Raw genomic sequence first — 23,184 nt, forward strand, 5'->3', positions numbered from 1 at the left:
ACTCACTCTCTTTCTCCCCTTCTCTCTCCCTCTCTTTCCCTCTCTCCCCCCTCCCTCTCTTCTCCTTCCCTTTCCCTGCCCATCTCTCTCTGTCTCTCTCTCTCTATCTCTCTCTCTCTGTCTCTCTGTCTCTCTCCCCCTTTCTCCCCCCTCCCTCTCTTCTCCTTCCCTTTCCCTGCCCATATCTCTCTCTCTCTGTCCCTCTCCCTCACTCCCTCCCTTCTTCCCTCCCTCCCTCCCTAGGTACCATTGACATTAAGTGATTTGCCCAGGATCACATAGCTAGGAAGTATCTTGAGGGCAAATTTGAAGCCAGGATCTCCTGTCTCCAGGCCTATCATTCTATCCACATATCTATATATAGAGCCACTTAGCTATCCCTACTTTATAGCATAATAGCATTCCATTTCAATACCACATACCACAACTTTTTCAGCTATTCTCCAGTTGATGGACATCCCCTCAATTTCTAACTCTTAAAGTATATTTTAAGAGAAAAGGCATTCCAAATCTAACTATGAGTGGAGTCCTGTTTGAGAAAGTTTTAAGAGAAAAAAGAAAAACAGTATTCACTTTTTTCCCTCTGAAGGAATGGGGGCAACATTTAATCTAATTTTCTTTCAGTTTTTAAGAAGCTTTTCCTAATGAAGATTTAGAAACAGAAAACATTAGAAAGTACCTACTCTTTCAGATAGCCTTTAAAACTTCATTTGATAGACTTGCTATTCTACAGGCAATGAATAGCAGAGATAGGATTTGAACCCAGATCTTCTTACTCTAAATGTAGGTCACTTATACCTTGCTTCAGTATTGTTAATGGTATTAAATTACTAATAATTACTACGTGCCACTGCTTATTCTTTGTGGAAGAATTAAACTTATTTTTGGACTGTTATGACACAAATAATTTTATATCTGATTTTTATTGTTTTGATCACTTAAGTAATTGCCTTTTTTCCCTTTTGTTAGATAACAGTGATGGTGATATTACCAGTGAATGTGGGGATTGTGATAGCGTCTTTAACCATTTGGAGGAACTGAGACTTAATCTGGAGCAGGAAATAGGTTTTGATAAATTCATTGAAGTTTATGATAAAATAAAGGTTGGTAGAATGCTGACTAAATTAACATTTGTTGTTGAGATGCACAATAAAACATTTTTATATCCATTATATTAATAAATACTGAAGATATTCCTAACATCATATCAAATTATTGATTAGAAAAAGATAATATTCAAGTATTCATTAAAATTTTGGAATTATTATTTCATGTAGGCTATACATGAAGATGAAGATGAGAATATTGAAATTTGTTCAACTATAGTTCAGAATGTTCTGGGAAATGAACACAAGCACCTCTATCCTAAAATCCTTCATCTAGTCATGGCAGATGGAGCCTATCAGGAAGGTAATAATTTGTTTCAAAAATAATCATTAAGTATTGAATTCCTGCTTTTAATGTATCTTATTGGAAAGGTAATTTAGATTCCAAAATTAAATATAAAAGTTTTAATATCTTTGGCCAGTTGGAAAACTATTTAAATTAATTTGATCTGTTTTAGTAAAATCCATATTTACTATTTCAGTATTTCAAGAATCTCTGATTTCCTCAGTGTCAGTTTTCCTTTCATGATGGGTTATCATAGATTTTCTATACTTTATTTGACTGAAAAATGTATCACTCTTTGGACAACCTAGTCATATGCCTATGAATTTCACTGAGCTTGTTCTTAGACAACAACAAACAACCTGTCACTAGGGCTTTATTTTGAAACCTTTTGTGCTTAGTAAGATTTGTTTAAACTAAAATAACCAAGATCCTAGGATTATTCCCAGACTGTGATGAAACACTGATGTAAAACTTAATGGAAGGGGGCAGCTGGGTAGCTCAGTGGATTGAGAGCCAGGCCTAGAGACAGGAGGTCCTAGGTTCAAACCCGGCCTCAGACACTTCCCAGCTGTGTGACCCTGGGCAAGTCACTTGACCCCCATTGCCTACCCTTACCACTCTTCCACCTATAAGTCAATACACAGAAGTTAAGGGTTTAAAATAAAAAAAAAAAAAAAAACTTAATGGAAAGTAAAATTGATAATTTAGAAATTTCAAGTTATGAGGGAAGCTGTAAGAATCAACTATAACAATTTTACTGATGCTCCCTTCTAAACCATCTGTAGTTTAGCTCATGATCATAATTGCTGAATTGAAACTACTCTTTCCAAATTTATCAATGATTTCTTATTTACCAGATCATTCTTTACCTCTGCAGCCTTTGATAGTCATTCTTCTTTTTTTATATGTGTGTATATATATATATATATATATATATATATTCTCTTCTCTAGATTTTTATGACTTAGCTCTCTCCTGATTCTCCTCCAATATATTATTGCTCCTTAGTCCTCTTTGCTGACTCTTCCTCCATGTTATACTCACAAACCAACTTAAGATAAAGATTTTTTAATTTTAAAGACTTAGTAAAAAATTTTCTATTTGGTCAGTCTGTTTTAGTCAGGATGTTTCAAAAGAAAGTAACATGCTTTTTAAAAGTAAATATTATTTATTGATTTCCACTACTCTTCCTTAATTATACTAAATGAGGATATACCTTCCATCCAGATTGAGTACAATTTGAAACATTACTGTCTTTAAGTCATGTTTAAAAACCTCTGACTTTTAAAACCCTTCACAACCTGGTCCCTTACTGCCTTTCTTATGCTTTACTCTGTATATTCCGCTATTCAGAAAGCACTGGCCTTCTTGCTAATTGAATACAACACTCCCAGTTCTGTATCTTTTCACATGCTGTCCCTTATCTGTCTAGGACAGTGATTGGGCAAACTTTTTAAAGAGGGGGCCAAAGGAAAGGAAATGCTCATCTGTCAGTCTATTTCTAAGGCAACTCTTTCGAAGTTTCATTGTATTGTATCCTGCTCATTGTATTCATCAGATTAGGAATAATGTCCTGCAGCCTGATAGAATATTTCTGGGGGCCCCATCTGTCCCACCCATTACTGTTCTAGGATGTATACAGTTATTTGTATGTGGTCCCCCCCTTTAGAATGTGAGGGCCTCAAGGACAGTGACCTTGTTTTTGCCTTTCTTTGCCCAGTTCTTAGCACAGAGCCTGGCCTATAGAGGGTGCTTAATAAATGTCTTTTGACTGAATAATGACATCAAATAAGGTATTAAATAAGAACACACATTTGCCTAAGCTATTTGTTTACTAGTATCACTTGAAGATACCATTCAAAAAGTTCCAGACTAAAAACAGTATTTTGTATTAATAATGAAGTACTGCAGATGCTACTGTTTATAGATGACATAGTAATTTCAGCAAACTTTGGAGCAGTATTAATCGCCTATAGTGAAATACAGTTATGCAATAGAAATCAGCCTAACTAGCTACACTCCCAAAATAGGGGATAAAAATCACACAATGTGCAAATTATGACACGTATAGACAAACCTTAACTTTTGTGGGGGGTAATGTTCCTAGAAAATGGTACAAAAGTCAAAATCTCAAATGTTGATACATTCAATTTATGGGAAAATAGAAGAGTAGGTTCCTATGACTAACCAAAATGGTAATCTTTCATAAGAAATGCTGAAATGCATTTTTTGCTTATAATTCTTTATAACAAAACATTAATTTTGATAACATGCACTTTTTGTAACACACTAACCATGAAATAACTCTTAGAGTACAATTTACGTAACAAAATTGGTAATACGCAAAACATTTTTTTCTTGCTTGTAATTTCCCAAATCTATAACCTTTTGGATCAATAGCTTAATAAAAGTTGATTTCAAACAATATTCACTTTTCATTAACCCATGTAATCTAAAGTATTATAAATGCTGTATAGGATATAAAATATTTAAAACTAAGACTTTTTAACCTAAAGCTTAACTTCTGTAGTGTCAGATGATAGTGTAAGAGCATTATATTAAATGCTATACTTCTTTAAACCTCTGTACTGGGGCCACCCCTTGAAAACCAAACCTGCACATGTTATACCTTTCATTTTTTTCTTAAATGTGTGTATCCTCCAATGTGTGGTTGCTAAGTCTTGACAACTTGAATGTTGAGGATTGATTGTAGCTGAAAACATCTCACTTAACTATTTGATCATTACATATCTCTTGAACAAATATTTCAGATAAATAATAAGCTGGACTTAGAATAAAATAGGGAGGAAGCAGACTGCGATTCATTTAAGACATGATGCCAAGGTTTCAGTGATTCCAAATTGCTTGCCAATACAAAAAAAATTACTTTTTAACACCTGTGTTCCCCTAGTGGTGTAAAGTGTCTGCTAATAGTCAAACAGAAGAGTCTTAAGAACTAAGATGGTAAGCACTACATGGGTGAAAAGATGATTGGTGGGTGTACACAGGCTGTTCTGTTGTCAATAAAATATTTAAAGAATAGTCTTAAAGATGCCCATGTGACCAAAAAGAAAATGGAAAAGTTATGTAATGGTGAATAATTAAAGAAAGCAAATCAACAATTTTCTTAATATATTTAGGGGTCCTAGATGCTGAAAGATGGGAGGAAGGTCTCTAACACTTTGGATAAAACCTCTATTGGCTCTCTTAATGAAGATATACAGGATGAGGAAGATGAAGTTACTTTCTGCATTGATAGAAGGAGTTCTTCCCACTAATCACAGAAAATTCTCAAAGTATCAGAGAAACAAATTGTTGAAAACAGTTTTCACTTTTACCTGACAGGGAATCAACCTTATCTTGAGAATCTCAACCATAGTCAGTGAGGCACAAGAGGGATTCTGGATTACAGATTCCTGCTGGACAGATCCAGCAGGAATCTGTAGGAATCTCTAATCCAGAATCCTCTACACATTCAATAAAGAATATCGAAGTCAAGAGGTCTATGTTTTGTCACTGGCCCTGATGTCACCTGACCTCTTGTATGACCTTTGAGAAATCTTAATTCTCTGGGTCTCAGTAAAATGAAACCTGATGAAATCTGTGGTCTCCTTCAGCTCTTTCTGTGATCTTTAAAGGTTGAGTACCTTTTCTGTGTACTGTTAGGAACCCCCAACAAGACACCTATTACTTGTCCACAGCAAGCTTGCAATGTTTTTTTTAGGGGGGAAATATAGACCTGTGAAGCAACTGGAGAATAAAACCACAAATGTTAATAATGCCACAAAACTAATAAGTACAGTAACCTTTAGAAAATGTTGTGTTGGGAGAAGAATTTAGAAAGAAATACCAATGCAATGGCACACTATGTGGATGGAATGCAATGAGAGAATTTAAGGATAAAGTTGTTATATTGGGGACAGACTATCTGGAGTTAAAGATTCACATTGAAGGGAAATGGAATATATGGTTAATTGGGAAAGTAGAAGCAAACTATGGAAGTCTTTGAGTTCTAGATTGAATTTTGAACCGATCAATAGATAGTTGGAAATAACCTGATAAAACTAGTGTCTTAGATTCCTAATCTAGGGAGAATCCTATATAACAGCTTAAACTGGGTGTGAATAAAGGCCAGAAGATTAGATCAACACTTGGGCATCTTGAATTTGGTCCTGGTTTTGGTGATGTAAGAGGTTTGGTTCTGTGGAAAACAACTTCATATAATATGGATCTTTAAGGTGAGACCAGGGAAGGCTATTTGATGAAGAAACAGATTTGTGATTCTGTGTTCTCCAACTTGCTTTGTTCATTGGACAGAATATAATGTTTCTTCCTTTTAGTTGGTTTACACAAAATAAAAAAGTCTCTCAACTTTGCAGTTGTTGGTTATCTATAAACAATAGAGCCTGGCAAATTTATAGGGAAGTATTGCTTTATCACAGTTTTTTTCTTTTTTCCTTTTTTTTTTTTGCCCTATCTTGATAAATCATCATCAAATATGAGTAGCACTCCTAAGGCTAATCCTCTTTTTCTTCTTTTTCCTATACTAAACAATCACTAGACATTTGGTAGGAAACTGTGCCCATCCCTGCCTCACATTTTCTCTTCTCCTTCCCTCTAAATGCTATCTCACCCAGTCCTGCCTATCAGAAATTCCCTCTCCACAGTGAACAAACTTTTCTTCATCCTGAACCTCTTCCTCTTACATTCCTTTCTATTAACCCTAATTGAAATCTCATTCCTTTTTGAAAATGCTACATCTCTGGCTCTATCTTCTCTATGACTCTGCCCCTGGCATGCTAGATGTAAGTGGAGTGTTGTTTGCTCCACTGGTACTGCCAGACTTTACTTCCTCAGGAGCCTTTCCTCTTTTGATGTTGATTCAGTCAAAAATTTCCCTCCAATCCAAATTATAGTGGATATAATATGTCAGCTCCCCCAGGTCATTCTTCTTTATTTCTTTACTTTTGTGGGTTTTTATGATATTCATCATTTTTTAAATTCCGAACTTAGGCACAAAAAAAGATTATTTTCATGTAAACAGTAGAACTGAAAAAGAGAATTTTATATGAAAATGAATGTCCATTTCCTTCTACTTGCTTTTATTTAAAAGGATGTAATAAATTCCATATGGTACATTGAGAACTTTTCTTGTCTGCACTTCCCTCTGTTTTTTTTCTAGGCATTTAAAATTTTTCCCCATTGGGCCTTTTTTTTTTTTTGAAAAGTTCTATTGCTCACCTATTTCTAACACTTGTCCCACCCCCAACTAAAAACCAAGAGAAGGAGGAAAAAAACAACTTGTTAACAAATAAATATCTTGAAGTAAAACAAATCTTTCCAGTTTCTGTATCTAGCAATGTATATCTCTTTCTGTAATTTAGGGTTAGGGGCAGGCCTCTGGCGAAATAGTAGGTCATTGCATTGATCAGTGTTCTTAAGTCTTAAGTTGCCTTTTTTTTTTACAGTGTTTCAGTACTTGTACAAATGATATTTTTTCATTATTATCCTACATAATGTTTTTCCCTTTTCTTCCTACCAGCATGCCCAGAAAACATACCCCCTTCTCATTTCTTGCTCTTTAGATTCCTAGATTCTGTCAAGATTCACCCCAAGTGACACTTCAGTCTTTTCCTGATCAACCTTAGATGTTAATGCCCTACCCCTAATTTTACATTGATGAGGGGAATGTTGATTAAGGGGCATCATATCGAGTTCTCCCTAACTCACTTGATAAAGTTACAGAATATTAGGAGCAGCTTGCTAATAGAGACCAAAGTGTAAGGATTCTCCTCCATCAGACTGGGTGGCTCATTTGTACTGTGTGGGTGAAAGTGAAGGGATGGAGGTAGAATGGTAGGATGGATGGGAGAAAGGAGAGAGGGAGGTAGAGGAAGGGAAAGGAAGGTAGTGGTCCCAGCCCCAGTAGGGGGAAATTGACCAGAGCCCTCAAATGAATGATTAGAGAGCAACTTTAGAGTTTGAATAGCTAGGTTTTATTTTAATTAGAAAGGGAAATGTCTAGGGAAAACTAGGAGGTAGGAAGAAAGGGAAAAAGGCACCAAGAGAGAGATCAGGGTCTCAGGGTAGAGAGTGTTGCTTCCAGGGTGGAGAGAGCTAGCCCATCTCCAGGGTCAGAACCCAGCTAGCAGAGCTCAGGGTCCAGAGAAAAGGCGCCAAACTTTCCCTTTTATACTTTCTCTGACACCTCCCACAAAGGAAGTGGGAGGTGTCAGGGTAAGTTTTAGCAGGGATCCCTGGGAGATGTAGACAAACATAAATAAATTTACAATTACAATAAATAAAGGATAAATACATCAATACAAGGGGAGAAAGGTAACAATTTTTGCAATATAAAGAAATCAAATGGTGCTTCTTTTACAAAAGTATTCAGGGGGTAGTCCCCTTTTTTCACAACAAAATAGATACACACATAAAACAAATTCATTTAAACAAAACAGATGAATTTAACAAAACAAATGAATTTTAAAACACACAAATGAATTTAAAACCCCTCAAAGTTCAAAATTTTTCACATCTGGTTGCTCCCTTAGGCTCCTTGGATCATTCTTTCTCCATGTGGTCTCCATGGGCATCTCCATTTCGATCCCAGGAGGCATCAAACTTCCTTTCTAAGACAACCAAAATTCTCCATATGAAATAAAAACACATTCTCCTCCCCCCCCCCCCAGGAGGATAGAAAGAAACAATGAAATCACACAGGGGAAACATGGCTCAGGCGTAAGGCATATGAATCACTGTCAATCAAATTCATCAGAAAATTTAGCACAAAAACCAAATAAGTAGTGGATGAAAAATTTTAAACATCCAATCCTAAAATTTCATATGGAAAAAAATCTAGATGAGAAAAAAATAGAAAATCACTACTAGGTCTTTAAATAATGTCCAATTAAAGTAATCCATGTCAGATATCATGCACTTACCCACTTAGCAGCTAGTACCACAGTCAACCACCATAGTAAGAAATTTAGGAAAAAGGACTAGATTTATATTTATTGGTCTGATATTATGTTGTTTCTTCTTTTCTTCTTTCATCATTTCTTCTCAGGGATATAATGTAGAGCCAGAACAGCCAATTGTTAGGTACTTGATATATAAATTTTTACAAGGAGTGTGGTTCAAAGTCTTACGTCTTAATGTATGTTAAGCATCACAACCTCGATGCTCACACTAGGTTCAAGTTAATGTATGTTAAGCATCGCAACCTCGATGCTCACACTAGGTTTAAGTCCTTTTTATTGGCATAGAAGTCTTAGCCATCCCAGTAGGATTGGTTTCTCTGTTTGACCTGTGTGCTCATTTGGCATCATGCAGGTATGTGCTTCTTTGACATTATATTGATGAAATCTGTACTCCTTTGTTGATACCATTTCATTGAATCAGACATATATACTAAGTCCCATAATAGCAAAATACCAGTGGCAGTTTCAATAGTCTAAGGCTTTTGGGCAGGCAGTTAGAACTAATGGATATACTAAACCTACAATAATCTAATAATCAAAAACACTTTCATTTAGATAACATCTGCTTCAAATTCAAAAATTACACATGTAATTATAAAAAATGTGCTAAAATTTCAAAAAATATATATATCTCCTATAATCAGTGGCAATGAGGAAAAAAATATATGCATGTTGCAATTCATGTCACTTAAGGAGGGGTAGAATAGAATATAAAGGTTCTTACCTAAGAATTTAGATGCATTTCCTCTTAGCTTAGTCATCTACAGTGTGAGTGCAAATGAGGTAAAACAATGGTGTTATAAATGCAATAATACATTAAAGAAAATACAAAAGTTTCACAAAAAGCACAAAATGCATAACAAGTCAATTCAGTAGAGGTAATATATGTTCAAATCTATCAAATACACAAAATACAAGTCTTCTAAATTATCAAGTCTGCCAAATTATCAATACAAAGGCACATGTCAAATATCAGATGGCACAAATAAAGATAAGGGGGTAGACAAGAACTGTATTCAAAATTCTGTTTCTTCTTCTTTTGCTATTTTTAAAGGAGACAAAACTGAAAAAGGTTAATAGCAACAGAACAAAAAAAGCAATAGAGCTTAAGGGATACCTCCTTCTGCTCCACATGGAGGAGCAGTAGTACCTTGAGTAGTGTATGGACGAGCTCCACTTTGAAAATATTTTTGTGGGGTCATTTGTTGTGGATTATCTGCCTGATTATCAGTCCTGAAATTGCGATTCCTGTAATTATTGTTTCTGAAATTAATATTGTTTCTGTAGTTATTATTATTATTCCTAATTATCCAAAACAAATTCCTGCAATTCATCATTAAGTGGCCTTTCTTGTTACAGAAGTGGCAGGTCAGAGATTGAAAATTAGACTCTTAGAGAGGGGCAAGTGGTATTGGTGTATTATCATGCCCTCTTTCCTGCTTTTCTATTTTATTTCATAATGATTTCAGTTCTTTTTCTATGGTATCTAATAGGTCATTAGTTTGTACCTTTGTCTCTTCATGTCCTTTAGTGACATACATAGTTATTTTCCTTAATTCATCCAGATCCATTTCTGGCCATTTGGGACAATACCAAGTAACCTTGGACCACTCTGCTATGTTTACAAATTGTCTCCTCATTTGTTGTATGCCTTGTTCTGTTGATAAATCCAGATCTTCCTTTCCTGCCACTGACAGACCCCCTGCTGGGTCTTTGCCGCTGGCTGGGTTTTTTCTCTAGGGGATCAGGGTTTTTGCAGGCTAGTGAGGGCTTGGGTCTTAGGTGATGGATTTGGATCCCCTGCCTAGGCACTAGGCACAGGCACTGGGCAGGGGAAGAGTAGGGGAAGAGTCAGGTTTTTTTTTTCCCCAACCTGCTGGGTTTTCCAGCTAGACCCCCTGCTGGGTTTTAGCCCTGCAGGGGTAAGGGGGATTAGGGCTTAGGCTCTTAGGCTGGGGTTAGGGGGGATTTAGGGATTTAGATCTAGGAGAGGCAGGGATTTAATAGGGGAAGGGATCCCCCACTGGGCTAGGTTTGGGTGGGAAAAATTTTTTACTTACCCTTTGGCAGGCAGGCAGGCAGGTTCAGATACATCTGGGTCGCCATAAAATGTGGGGGTGAGGAGAAGGAGGAAGGTAGGATGAATGGGAGAAAGGAGAGACACGAAAGTAGAGGAAGAGAAAGAAAGGTAGCGGTTCCAGCCCCCGGTGGGGGAAATTGATCAGAGCCCCTAATAAATGATCAGAGAGCAACTTTAGGGTTTGAATAACTAGGTTTTATTTTAATTAGAAAGGGAAGGTCTAGGGAAAACTAGGAGGTAGAAAGAGAGAGGGAAAAGACGCCGAGAGAGATCAGGGTCTCAGGGTAGAGAATGCTGCTTCCAGGGTAGAGAGAGCAGACCCTCCTGGGTAGAGAGCTGAGCTCAGGGTCAAGAGCCCAGCCAGCCTCAAAGGTCAAGAGCCCAGCCAGCAGAGCCCAGGGTTGAGAGAGAGAAAAGGCACCAAACTTTCCCTTTTATACTTTCTCTGACACCTCCCACAAAGGAAATGGGAGGTGTCAGGGGAAGTTTTAGCAGGGATTCCTGGGAGATGTAGTCTTCCAGGGCTTTACATTAATTCCAAATGACACAGTACGTGGTAAAGAATGTACCACTTTCAGACTGTAAGTGATTCATTTGCACATTTAAAGGCAAGGAAACAGAAGAAAATTGACAAAACCATTGAACTTGCCTTTTTTCTGCCCATTTACTGGGCATGTGACCATAGAAGCAACTGAGATTTTAAAAGTAGAGCTGCCTCCCCTAACCTGCTAGAAATAAAGCTGCGGAATCAGTCTATAAGAGAACCAGTTGTGTAAGGGGGAAAAAACGTTACAGAATTCACTCCACCTTTTTTCTTTCCACCTCTTTGAGAGTACAGCAAGAAAGGGGAGAGGATTTTTCCCTTCTCCTCATCAGTAGTGGAATCTTAAAGCAGACCCACATCCAGTGGGGCTGAGGATCCAGCTACAGTGCTGAGTCAGCAAGAAGCCCCTAGAGCTGGAAGATGACAAGTCAAAAAGGCCAAGACTTGTAACGACCTCAAGTCTGGGTTCTAGTTGTTAAGACTCCTAGACCAGGTTTTAACTCAGTCTTGAACTGGAGAAGGTGCAGACTCTTGCTAAACATAGGAGTCACACAAGTTGTTTGGGGACATTCCAGGAAAGCCAAGTGGAGTGAGTCAGTAGAAACATCACAGAGAAGGGAAGTTCAAGGATATGTTCGAATTAAAAATGATAAAGACATATAATATAAGAGAAATTAATATTTTAATAGCCATGCTGATAGAAGTAAATTGTTAGACCACACGCCTGGTAAAAACTCTTCAAAGTAACCGCCAGTGCCCATCATCGCTACGTAGCCATTAAAAAAAAAGGGAAAAGGGCCATCTCCAGCCTGACGTCCGAATTTAAGCTGCCCTATACATGGGGCGTCTGATGTCCCCACGTCCAAAACCAGAAACCGGAAATTCATTGGATCATGGGGAATGTAGTCTCAAAGTCCCCCACATGTCCACAGGAAGTTTGTAAGATACTTTTAAATGGCACCTCCCTGAAATTCTAAACACACAGATAGCATAAGAGAATATTAGGTACCATGTGTCTGTTGCATGGCTACATGCCTCTCTCCAGGTGAGCTCTGTGTTCACTCTTCCCTCTGATTTTGTGTTTATGGGAGAAGGTGCTCTAGGCTTTACAGGGTAGATACTCTATCACTTGGTTCTTTTGATGCCATTTCCATAGATTGTTTTGCTCTTAAGCGGAATGTGGTTTTAGATGACTGGAGTCAGGGTAGATACACTTCCAAGAGGTCATAAGCTATATAGGTACACCTCATTATATTTTGCTTTACTTTTTTGCTTTTTGCTGATATTGCATTTTTGAAAAAATAATAAATCAAAGATTTGTGGCAACCACATTGTGTTGAGCAAGTTTGTTGGTGCCATTTTCCCAACAGCATGTGCTCGTATTATGCCTCTCACATTTTGGTAAGTCTCATAATATTTCAGACTTTTTCACTGTTTGTTATGGTAATCTGTGATCAATGGTCTTTCATGTTACTATTGTAATTGTTTTGGGGTGTCACGAACTGTGCATGGGTATTCTGACTGCTCTACCAGCTGGCCATTCTTCATCTCTTCCCCATCTCTCTCCTTCTCTTGCTTCCCTTATTCCCTAAGACACAACAATATTGAAATTAAGCCAACTAATAACCCTATAGTGGCTTCTAAATATTCAAGTGAAAGGAAGAATCAGTGCAGAATACTTTATTATTCTCTTATTTTAAGAAATTGCCATAGCCACCTCTGCCTTTAGCAAACACCACTCTGATCAATCAATAGTTCCAAATTGCCATCCAGAATGGTTGGATCAATTCACAACTCCACCAGCAATGCATTAATGTCCCTATTTTGCCACATCCCCTCCAACATTTACTTCCCTTTGCTGTCATGTTAGCCAATCTGCTAGGTGTGAAGTGGTACCTCAGAGTTGTTTTGATTTGCATTTCTCTAATTATAAGAGATTTAGAACACTTTTTCATGTGCTTATTAATGGTTTTCATTCCTTTATCTGAAAATTGCCTATTCATGTCCCTTGCCCATTTATCAATTGGGGAATGGCTTGATTTTTTTGTACAATTGATTTAACAATTTATAATTTGAGTAATTAGACCTTTGTCAGAGGTTTTTGTTATAAAGATTTTTTTTCCCAATTTGTTGCTTCCCTTCTCATTTTGGTTGCATTGGTTTTGTTTGTGCAAAAACTTTCTAATGTAATGTAATCAAAATTATTTATTTTACATTTTGTAATTTTTTCTAACTCTTGCTTGGTCTTGAAATCTTTCCTTTCCTAAAGATCTGACAGGTATTCTATTCTGTGTTCACCTAATTTACTTATAGTTTCCTTCTTTATATTCAAGTCATTCACCCATTCTGAGTTTATCTTGGTATAGGGTGTGAAATGTCGATCTAAACCTAATCTCTCCCATACTGTTTTCCAATTTTCGTAACAGTTTTTGTCAAATAGTGAATTTTTGTCCCAAAAGTTGGGCTCTTTGGGTTTATCATACACTGTCTTGCTGAGATCATTTACCCCAAGTCTATTCCACTGATCCTCCCTTCTGTCTCTTAGCCAGTACCATATTATTTTGATGATCACTGCTTTTTAGTATGGTTTAATATCTGGTAGTGGTAGGCCCCCTTCCTTCACATTTTTTTTCATAATTTCCCTTGATATTCTTGATCTTTTGTTATTCCAGATGAACTTTAGTTTTTTCTAATTCAGTAAAAAAAATGTCTTGGTAGTTTGATAGGTATGGCACTAAATAAGTAAATTAATTTGGGTAGGATGGTCATTTTTATTATGCTCATCCCCTTTTATTAATAACCATAGTGAAAGATTTGGTGGTAGGCATAATAGTCAAGAGCAAGAAAAAATTGTCATGGATAATTCAAATAATTACTAATCAGCTACTGAATAATAATAGGCCAGAGATTCTTTTTAATGGCTCAGGGCCCTCAGAACAATCTTGTGCCAGTTTCAAAATAGCCATTTTGAAAATAGCCATTTTCTATAGTGCCCTATTTTTAGCCTGTTCTTTTGTTTTATCTGCAGCATAATTCACTTCCCTGATTTTCTGTTACAGGATTTGTAATTATATTTCGCTTTTGACATTGTATGTTGCCTTTTCCCTGTCGTCCATATTAATAAGTTATTTACATAAGAATTCAGATTTCTCAAAATGAAGTTCTTAACTCCATCAAAAAATATTGCCTTCCCTATTAAATATAAATGTGATTTTTAAGCACCAGTTTACTTTGGTTCTGTCTCAGACATATATATTCATAAATACAGTCTCATCTTTAAGAGCCCATAGGGATTAGTTCTCAAAAAGAAATCTAAGCAGATAACTGCTTTCTTGGTATTTTTGTGCAAATTTAGCAGTCCAAATTCAAATAAAATTCAAATTAAAGAATTGAATATTAGGAATGTAAATTGCCATATGATTTAACAGCATCATTCTTAGGCTTACATACAAATATAAAGTGACGAAAATAATGAAAGTGACTTAGAAGTAGAATTAGAAGGGAAAAGTATGCTTAAAAAGCCACTCAGTATATTTTGCCCTTATTTTTGAGTCAGTGATGTAGACGAAAAGATGCTAGATTTAGAGTTAGAGGACTTGGCTTTACCACTTTTTAGACAGAGACAAAATGCTTATTAAGGCTTGTTATTATGTTCCAGGCACCGTACCAGGTGCTAGGGCATATAAATACAAGAAAACACAAAAGTCCTTAAGCTGGGAAACAAAGTGGGGTAAAAAAGGAGTGAGAGATAGAACACTGAGAAGGTGAATGGGGGGGGGGTGTCAAGTGACCATAGTTGGGGCTCCCTCTGGTTATAGTGATCCTGTCACCCATGGAGTCACCTCAGTCCTTCCAAAGAGCACAGAGCTCAAAGTGGTAAGGAGGTAAGGAGGAAGCAGCCCAGAAAGTGACTACAATTATTACTCTCATTGTAAACCCTGAACAATTATCTTAACTTCTTAGGCCCCAGGTCATTACCTATAAGATGACAGAGACTAGATAACTCCCAAGATCTTTTCCAGTTCTAAATATATAATTCTGTGATTTTAAATAGCTAAATCATTACATTAAAAATCTAGTGGAATGTGTTTTTAGACTATTGAGATGGATCTCACTACATTTAGGACTTAATCATATTCTTGATGTTTTTGTACTTAAAAGTTCATATCCTCCATTACTCACCACCATTATTTACATGATGTAAATGATTAATATTGAATTGAATGAATGAGGGGGACAGACCAAAATAAGAATAAGAAAATAAAAGAAAAAACAAATATAATCACATATATTTATATGTAAAATTTTAGCAGTAAAATATATTTTAGTAAATTTTCTGCAATCACATTTCTTTATCACTTCTACTGCTGAGGTTAGTAAATTGTACTCACTTCAACATCTTAATGTAACCATTAGCTTATCAGTTTGTTCATTCCCACTACCAGTGCTGACCCCAGCCCATCTTATACTATTTCTTATGGTTCCTGTCCATTCATTTCCACAAATTCTACATGAAAGATTAGTGTCTGTCATTGGAGCCCATTCTGAAGACTAGCCATCACACTTAGGAGTTCCCCTATTGTTGTGGTTCTGCTGTTTCCATTGAGTTATTCCCCTTCTGCTCTAGAGCCTCCTCTCTGCCTCTCAAGGACTACTATATGAAAAGGATTGTATTAGGTTAGTTCTTTGCTTTGATACATTTTCTGATTTTTGTGGGAGGTTCTATTCTTTTAGACTACAGCTGGTTTGGTGCTATTGTGATCATATGTAATTCTTTCTTCTTGTCTTTACCCTTTCTTTTAATTTGGTCTTTGATTTTTACTTTCATTCTTAACTAGACTATTTGACTATAAATCTTCTATCCTTAAATGTCTCCCACATTTGTAATCAGACACTTTTTGTCTACTAGAAAATGAAATTCACTCTGTAGTAGGTTATTATTCAATGTTTTCTATGGTTAGCACCATCTGACTTGCAGAACATGTATTCATGATAGAAAATCATGAGTCCACCATGATAGCACTACTGAACCCCTATTGTTTCTTAAATTTGAGACATAATTTTACTATTCTATTCCATGTTTATCTTTGCATTCAAGTCAAAATTTAGCAGATATATGTTGGTTCAGAAAATCACATAATCTTAGAGTTTCAAGGGACCTCACAAGTCATTTTGTCTAACTTGTGCTTCTAAAGTCTTGTGTGTCTTGTCCAGGACTTTATAAGACTTCATAATCAGCAAAGTCTTTTTTCTTCCATCTGTTTTTTTTGTCCCCTGTAGTTCACTTTAGCAGTCTCACTGAGAAAGCCATATTATATTAAATGCATAATTTTATCCACCAACCAACAACCTCCAAAGAGCCCTGCCAATTTCACCAATATAATCTGCACCATAGACAAACATTTTTGAGTTAGCACCTCCCCACAAAATAACTATCAAGTCGTTATTCAGTTTCTATTTGAAGACCTCCAGGGAGGAAGAACCCCTACCAACCCCTTCCACTTGGAGCTATTTCCAATTCTAAGGACATTTTTTCTCAAATCAGTCTTAAAACATACAACCTCTATGCCTTCTTCCTAGTTTTGCCATTTGGGGCCAAGCAGAACAAGTCTATTCCTTCTTCCAACTATCAGCATTTCTTATATTTGAAGACAGCTATCAAGACATGTCCTGGATCCTCTTTAAGCAAAACTTTTCTGTTTCCTTGGCCTGCTCTTTATATAGCTTAATTTCAAGGCCTTTCACCATTCAAGATACATTCCTGTTGATGCTCTTCAACCTATCCATACCCTTCCTACAGTGTAATGCCTGCACCTGAAAATGATCAATTGGTTGTGGCCTGACCCAGTGATGGAATGTCCCTTCCCTTGTCTTGGACTCTATACTTCTGACAGTGTACCCTAAGTTTCCAGTAGCATTCTCATTCTCATGGACACCTTTGATCTCATTCACATGGACAGATGCCTGACCAGTGATGGAATACACCCAAACAGATTCTGTTAAGAATATGTTGGCTAGGGGTCTTATACATAATTTGTGTATGCATACAGCGACCTGATATAGTAGTGATAAGGGATTTCAGTTATCCAGGTATCATCTTTTTTTTTTTTAAACCCTTAACTTCTGTCTTAAAATTGATGCTAAGCATCAGTTCTAAGGCAGAGGAGTGGTAAGGGCTAGGCAGTTGAGGTTAAGTGACTTGCACAGGGTTCACACTAATAAGAAGAAACTGATTGCTCAGATGGAAACAATAGGAACATTTGAAGGAATAATCATCCCTATCTTAGAGTACGTGATAGAGAAAGAAAGGAAATCTAGAAGTCATCTGACATGCACTATAGATTTTGGGAAAACAGGTTTCATAAAGTTCAAGATAAAAAGATAGGATGGATCCCATGGACTAAAGTACTGTAGAGGAAGTCAGCCTAGAATGAATAGGAGAATCTCAGGTACAACATTCTGGAGACACCCTGGGAATTGATTCCAGTTAGGAAGAAAAATGGTATTTGTTTGAAGAAACTTATGTAATTGCATAGAAATTCACAACTAACATTGATTTTAAAAAGAAAAGAATAGGAGGTATCAACCGGTATTGGTAGAAAGTGCTTTCTCTCTCAAAAGCTCCCTACACTAATGAGATCATAAGGTTACTTCTCCATTTCTCTCAACATAGCTTTTAAAAAAATCTTTTATGCTTTGCTTAACTTCCCTTGCCTGCCTCATTTCATTCTGAGAGTTAGTATTTTTTAAAGTATTGGAAATTGAGGGTATGCCCATCAACTGGCGAATGGCTTAACAAGTTGTGGTATATAATTGTCATGAAATACTGTCGTGCCATAAAGAAATGATGAGCAAATTGGTTTCAGAAAAACTTCTTGGTTTTGGTATAACTCTTTTGGAAGACTTATATGAACTGATACAAAGTTAAGTGAGCAAAACCAGGAGAACATTGTACACAGTAATAGCAATATTGTGACAATGACTATCTGTGAAGTATTTAGCTCCTCTGATCGGTTAATGATCCAAAACAATTTAAAAAGATTCATAATTAAAAATGTCCTTCATCTTTAGAGATAAAACTGATGAACTCTGAATATAGATTGAAGCATACTTATTTATTCTCTATTCTAATTATTTTGGTTGGTTTTTTTGGTAATGTGACTAACGAGAAAATATGTTTTGCATGAACTCGTGTAAGCAAAATTAAATTGTTTACCTTCTCAAGGAGGAGGAAGGGGCAGAACGGAAGTAGAGAATTTGGATCTCATTTGTTTTTTTTTTAAGATTTAAATATTTTATTTTTTTTAGAAAATTTTTCTAATTTTTTAGAAAAAATTTCATGTTTTTACTTTCCCCTTCACCCCCTCTTCACCCCCCAACCCCCTTATTGGATCTCATTTTTTAAAAATGGTTGCTAAAAATGTTTATATGTAATTAGGAAATATTTAACAAAATAAATAAAAATAATTTTAAAATAAAATACATGTTAAAGGTAAGCATAACCAGTTCTTTCAAATAATCTTCATATGACATGTGTTGTGAGGAAGATTTAACATTTTAACATCCCTGGTACCCCATCTCTTTTACACATGAACATATAGCCTTCCACATCCTGATTACTTTGGATATTTTCTAGTTTATCAATATCCTTCTTAAACTGTAGCTTCTGAAATTATTTAGCCTAGAGAAAACTCAAAGGAACATGATAGCTGTCATCAAGCAGTTGAGTGACTGTCACATGGAAAAAGGATTAAATTTGTTTGGCCTCAGACTATAGAACCAAGAGTAATGGATGGAGATTGCAAAGAAGCAAAATTAGGCTTGAAGTCTAGGAAAAATTGCTAATAATTAGAGCAGTCCAAAGCAAAATGGGCTACCTAGAGTGGTGGGTAAGTTCCTCTTCACAATTTAAAGGCAAAGGCCAGGCAATCAGTTCTTAGGTTTGGTACCATTAGGGATTCCTTTTGTGTGTGGTTTGAGCTCAATAACTACTATGAGATCCCTCCCAACTAACTTTCCAGTGCCAATATCTATTGTTGATCCCCTTGATTGCTAGAATCCTCTTCTCAGAAGTGAATATTTTTTTATACTTCTCTGTGTTCATGTTGTTTTCCCCTAGTCAAATATAACCTTCTTGAAGTAGAGACTGATTAATTTGGCTCTCAAGAAACGTGTATTGAATGAACAAAGGACAACCAGGTTGTTATAATGGTACCTCTGAAATGTAAGAAGATTAGTGTGTTAGGTAGATCCATTGTGGAAAATTGTTAAGGAAAATTGACAAGAATCGCAACATGGTATAATGAGTAGGGAATTGGCCTCAATGCCAAGAAGGCCTACTCAAGTGCCGCTTGTGACACATACAGGCTAGGTGACAGGTCATTTTCCTCCTCAGTGCTCTAAGTAACTCTTTAGAGGGAGCTTCCTTATCCAGGATCTGTAGATTCAAGAAAATCCCAAATCTAGCCCTGTCCCACACAGGAGGAAGAGGTGGAATGGACTCAATGTCTCCCCACAAAAGGAATAGCTGTATTAACGAGTTCACAGTTCTGTTGAAGTATTAATGCCGGAGGTTATTCTCTCTATATATCATATGTCTCTTTTATCTGCTTGGCCAAACTGTAAACTCCTTAAATGAGTGATTGTGTCAACTGTTTTTTATAGCCATGGAAGGGTTTAGTACAGTACCATGTTCCTAGTAAAATTCTAAAATAAAATTTTTGAACTTCCATCCAGTAAATCAGCTACAGTGTCTGTTATACCTGCTTAAGTTGTCCATTTCTACCCCACTTGCTAAGAAAGTATTGACATTTATTTAGATATGTAACAAAAACAGTTTTTCCTTGCCAGGATCTTCCCAGAGACCAAGATCCAGTTGATGGGCAGATCAGCAATAGGGAGCAGTTATGATGAGCTATTATAGAGGAACCAGAGATTCTGAAGGCAGAAGTCAAATAGAAGGCTAACCATTAATGTTGTCAGATATGCAGTGGTGAGAAAGGTGCCATGGCCCCTTCAGTATTGTTAGCCTGTCTGAAAAAAAACCAAAACACTGTTCAACCTGGAGAATTACCACAACTCTTGGGCCATCATAAACTGGCAGAGGTGTGGGCCATAGTAAGGAATAATTTTAGGCAAAACCCCAATAAGAGCAGCTGGTTAAGGAGTGATTCAAGCTTTCTGCATAACAGTGGATAATGGCAAGGTTACAGACAAACAGCAGAATAGTTGAATGCCAAACATCAATTAAAGTGGGTACATACTAAGAAGTTAGAAGCTTAATCTTTGCATAGAGAAGCAGACATAGTCTAGGCACAGTTAGAGAAGACTAATTGGGCATGTTTCTAAGTTTTCTACCAGGATTCTTTTGTAAATGTGATTGATGTATTTGATATTATAAAACACTAATTAAATTTTTTCTCCTAAATTGTTTTAGAATATCAGCCTTTAAAATGTTAAGCCATTGTAATTTAAGAAAGACATATTTAAGAAGGCACTTCAGGGAAAATGACCTTTTTTAGCTTCTCATTTTAGAAGTTTATAGATTTTAGTTAAGTTGGGTAAGAAAAATCTTGAGACTTACTAGTGAAAAGTGTGCTTAAATATGCTTACAAATTTGTTACTTGATTTGGTTGAAGAGAGCTCAATTTAAGATGTTAAAGAACTAATACAACAAGATCCAGAACTGACTGAGTGTCCTTGCTATATAGTTTTGAATAGAATATTGTCTTGCTCTTACATGTCATATTTCTTTAAGATGTGGCAATCATGAATTCTGAGTTTAGACAAACTAAAATTGTTTAAAGTTAAAGAATCAGTCATTCAACTGAGTACCTATATTTCCAGTTGTTAATTTCTATTTTCTCTTCCTCCTGCAGATAATGATGATTAAGCCTCATTTGGAATATTCTTTTACCTTCTGCTATGGGAAATCATTAGAATTCTGCCCTGCAGAATCAGAGGATTCAGTGAAAAATGTAGCCAAGACTCTATAGAATAAGAACATCACTATGGGGGCATGCTGATTGCATGAAGGAGCCAAGGAAACATGCCATTTAAAAATTAAAATATTCGTGCTTCTTGTATTTTCTTTGTTCCATGAGTTTAAAAGTTACTTTCTATTGAATATATATGTGGGTGTGTGTGTGCGTCTCTGTATTTATGCAGAGACACGTACATACTTCCTTGTCAAACATCCAAAGCTTAACAGAGACACTGGGCCAGGAATGGACTAATTGATTTTAAAGAAGATTTATCATGAAATAAGTAGCATCAACTGTTGTGTTATAGCTGAAAAAGAATGACCCATATTGTGAAAAACTTGCTTGTTACATCACATTTACATACTTACACATAATTTTTTCTTCAAGACAAATGCTAAAACGCAGTTTGGGGTGGTTTTTTTTTTCTGAGCTATATATATTAAATTTAGTAATCTTGTTAAGGACGCTCCTTGAATACTTACCTTTTTGAGGATGCAATTTGTATCCTAATCTGTATTGTAACCAAAAACATACATTTTCCTAACAGTATCACCCAAACCAACTTAATAGATGCAAATTGAGGCACTGTCCTAGAGATCATTGAAAGGTTTGATTTGCAAAGGATAGATGTATAAATTTTAGACCTTGATAATTCAGCAGTTTCTTCCTTTTCTTTTTTATATGGATCAGAACCCACAGAAGTACTTGGAAATTTGCCTGCTTTTGTTACATTGACCCAACAAGCAGCATCCTTCTGGTTTTCATCTTCTCTCATCCACAGTTGCTACAGGGACGATTTAATAAGAAGAAATAGTCTCCAATCCCCATTTTTATTTCTACATAATCAGTTCTTGCAATCAGCATCTCAGTGGGAAAAGATCATTTGATGGCTTCCTCTACTGCTTTTCATTACAAGAGGATCCAGGTTTCACAAAGTCAAGTAGGTTTTTTCTTTGAGATGAGGGCCGCACAGCACAATCTCTACCTGCAACAGAGCTAAGAATTAGATGATTCAATAGGAAATGTCTGACATCCCAGATAGAGGATGTTCACCTTTGAGCAAAGGCAGCCTGATTGGCAAAAATCTCAGAGTTTAAAAAAAACAACAGGCTTGACAGCAGCACTATGTTTGAAGTTATTATGTATATTATTTTTAACATTCAAAAATAAATACTTGATTTTTGTATATTTGTTTACTTTTATGAAGTTACTATTAAATTTTTTTCTTACCTACCTAAAGGATGCCTGATACTGTTTGTCTTCTCTTTATTGACACAATTCACAATGTGCATTTCATAAAGAGCTATGAGCATTTTCTGTACTTTATAATATTATGGAATTAACATATATTCTCTCTTTGTACACATTGAAGTAATCTTTTTGGCATCATATAATTAGATTTCTTATTGCTAATAAGTTGGGGGAGAACTTAAAACTGTATTCAATTGAACCATGTATTTCAATTCTTTAACATCCTGAAAGCCCTGGATTATTTTGTGATTTCAAGTAACTAAGTGGTGGATGGAGTCCTGGGTCTGGTGTTGGGAAGACCCAAGCTCAAATCCCACTTCTAACACTCACCATATAAGTCTCTCAATCACCATCTGCCTCAGTTTCCTTAACTGTAAAGTGAACATCATCATAACATCTACCTCCCAGGGTTATTGTGTGGATCAAATGACAATATTTATAAAAGTACTTAGCACATAGTAGATGTCCAAACATTTGTTTCCTTCTTTCATAGTTTAAATTTAGCTTAAAATTAGTTCTTGACTAGAAATGGGTGTATGTGTGTGGATTGCTTGAGTTTGTAAAGTTCTGACCTGTAGGAGAAAAAGCCACTTGGGTGTCTACACTAAGTCTGGCACTAATAGGTTGAGACTTTGGAAGCCAGAGACCACCAGGCTGCCTAAGATGGGGTGAGACCCCTTAGGTCAGAAAGAACAGGTCAGAGCATCTGGGCTGATCATCAGTGGGATTGGGTCCAAGACAGCCACAGTACTAGCACATAGGTGCTTAATAAGCTCTGATTGGTCACTGTAAACATCATTTTCATGTCTTGCTTTTAAGGTATTAGAGTAACATAGGCAAGTCAAGGGTACTGCTATTCTATTTTTTATTTTAACAAATTTCTACATCAGTTTTCTGAAGTTATGTGATCCACATTTTTTCCTTTCCTCCCTGCTCCTGGAGCTGACAAGG

At 36.2% G+C, this 23,184-nt stretch overlaps 1 protein-coding gene across 1 annotated transcript in view; it reads left to right on the forward strand.

Annotated features, from left to right (window-relative positions):
- The window catches only part of NEK1 (NIMA related kinase 1), a 116,341-nt gene extending 94,173 nt beyond the window's left edge, over window positions 1–22,168 (forward strand). Inside the window, exons 32-34 of the mRNA XM_044680089.1 lie at window positions 970–1,103; window positions 1,278–1,410; window positions 20,878–22,168. Coding sequence (XP_044536024.1) covers window positions 970–1,103; window positions 1,278–1,410; window positions 20,878–20,891 — 281 coding nt within the window. The 3' untranslated portion in view covers window positions 20,892–22,168. The remainder of the gene's footprint in view (window positions 1–969; window positions 1,104–1,277; window positions 1,411–20,877) is intronic.
- The last annotated feature ends 1,016 nt before the right edge of the window (window positions 22,169–23,184 follow it).

The sequence above is a fragment of the Gracilinanus agilis genome, chromosome 6 (genome assembly GCF_016433145.1).
Source record: "Gracilinanus agilis isolate LMUSP501 chromosome 6, AgileGrace, whole genome shotgun sequence".
Taxonomy (NCBI): Eukaryota; Metazoa; Chordata; class Mammalia; order Didelphimorphia; family Didelphidae; genus Gracilinanus; species Gracilinanus agilis.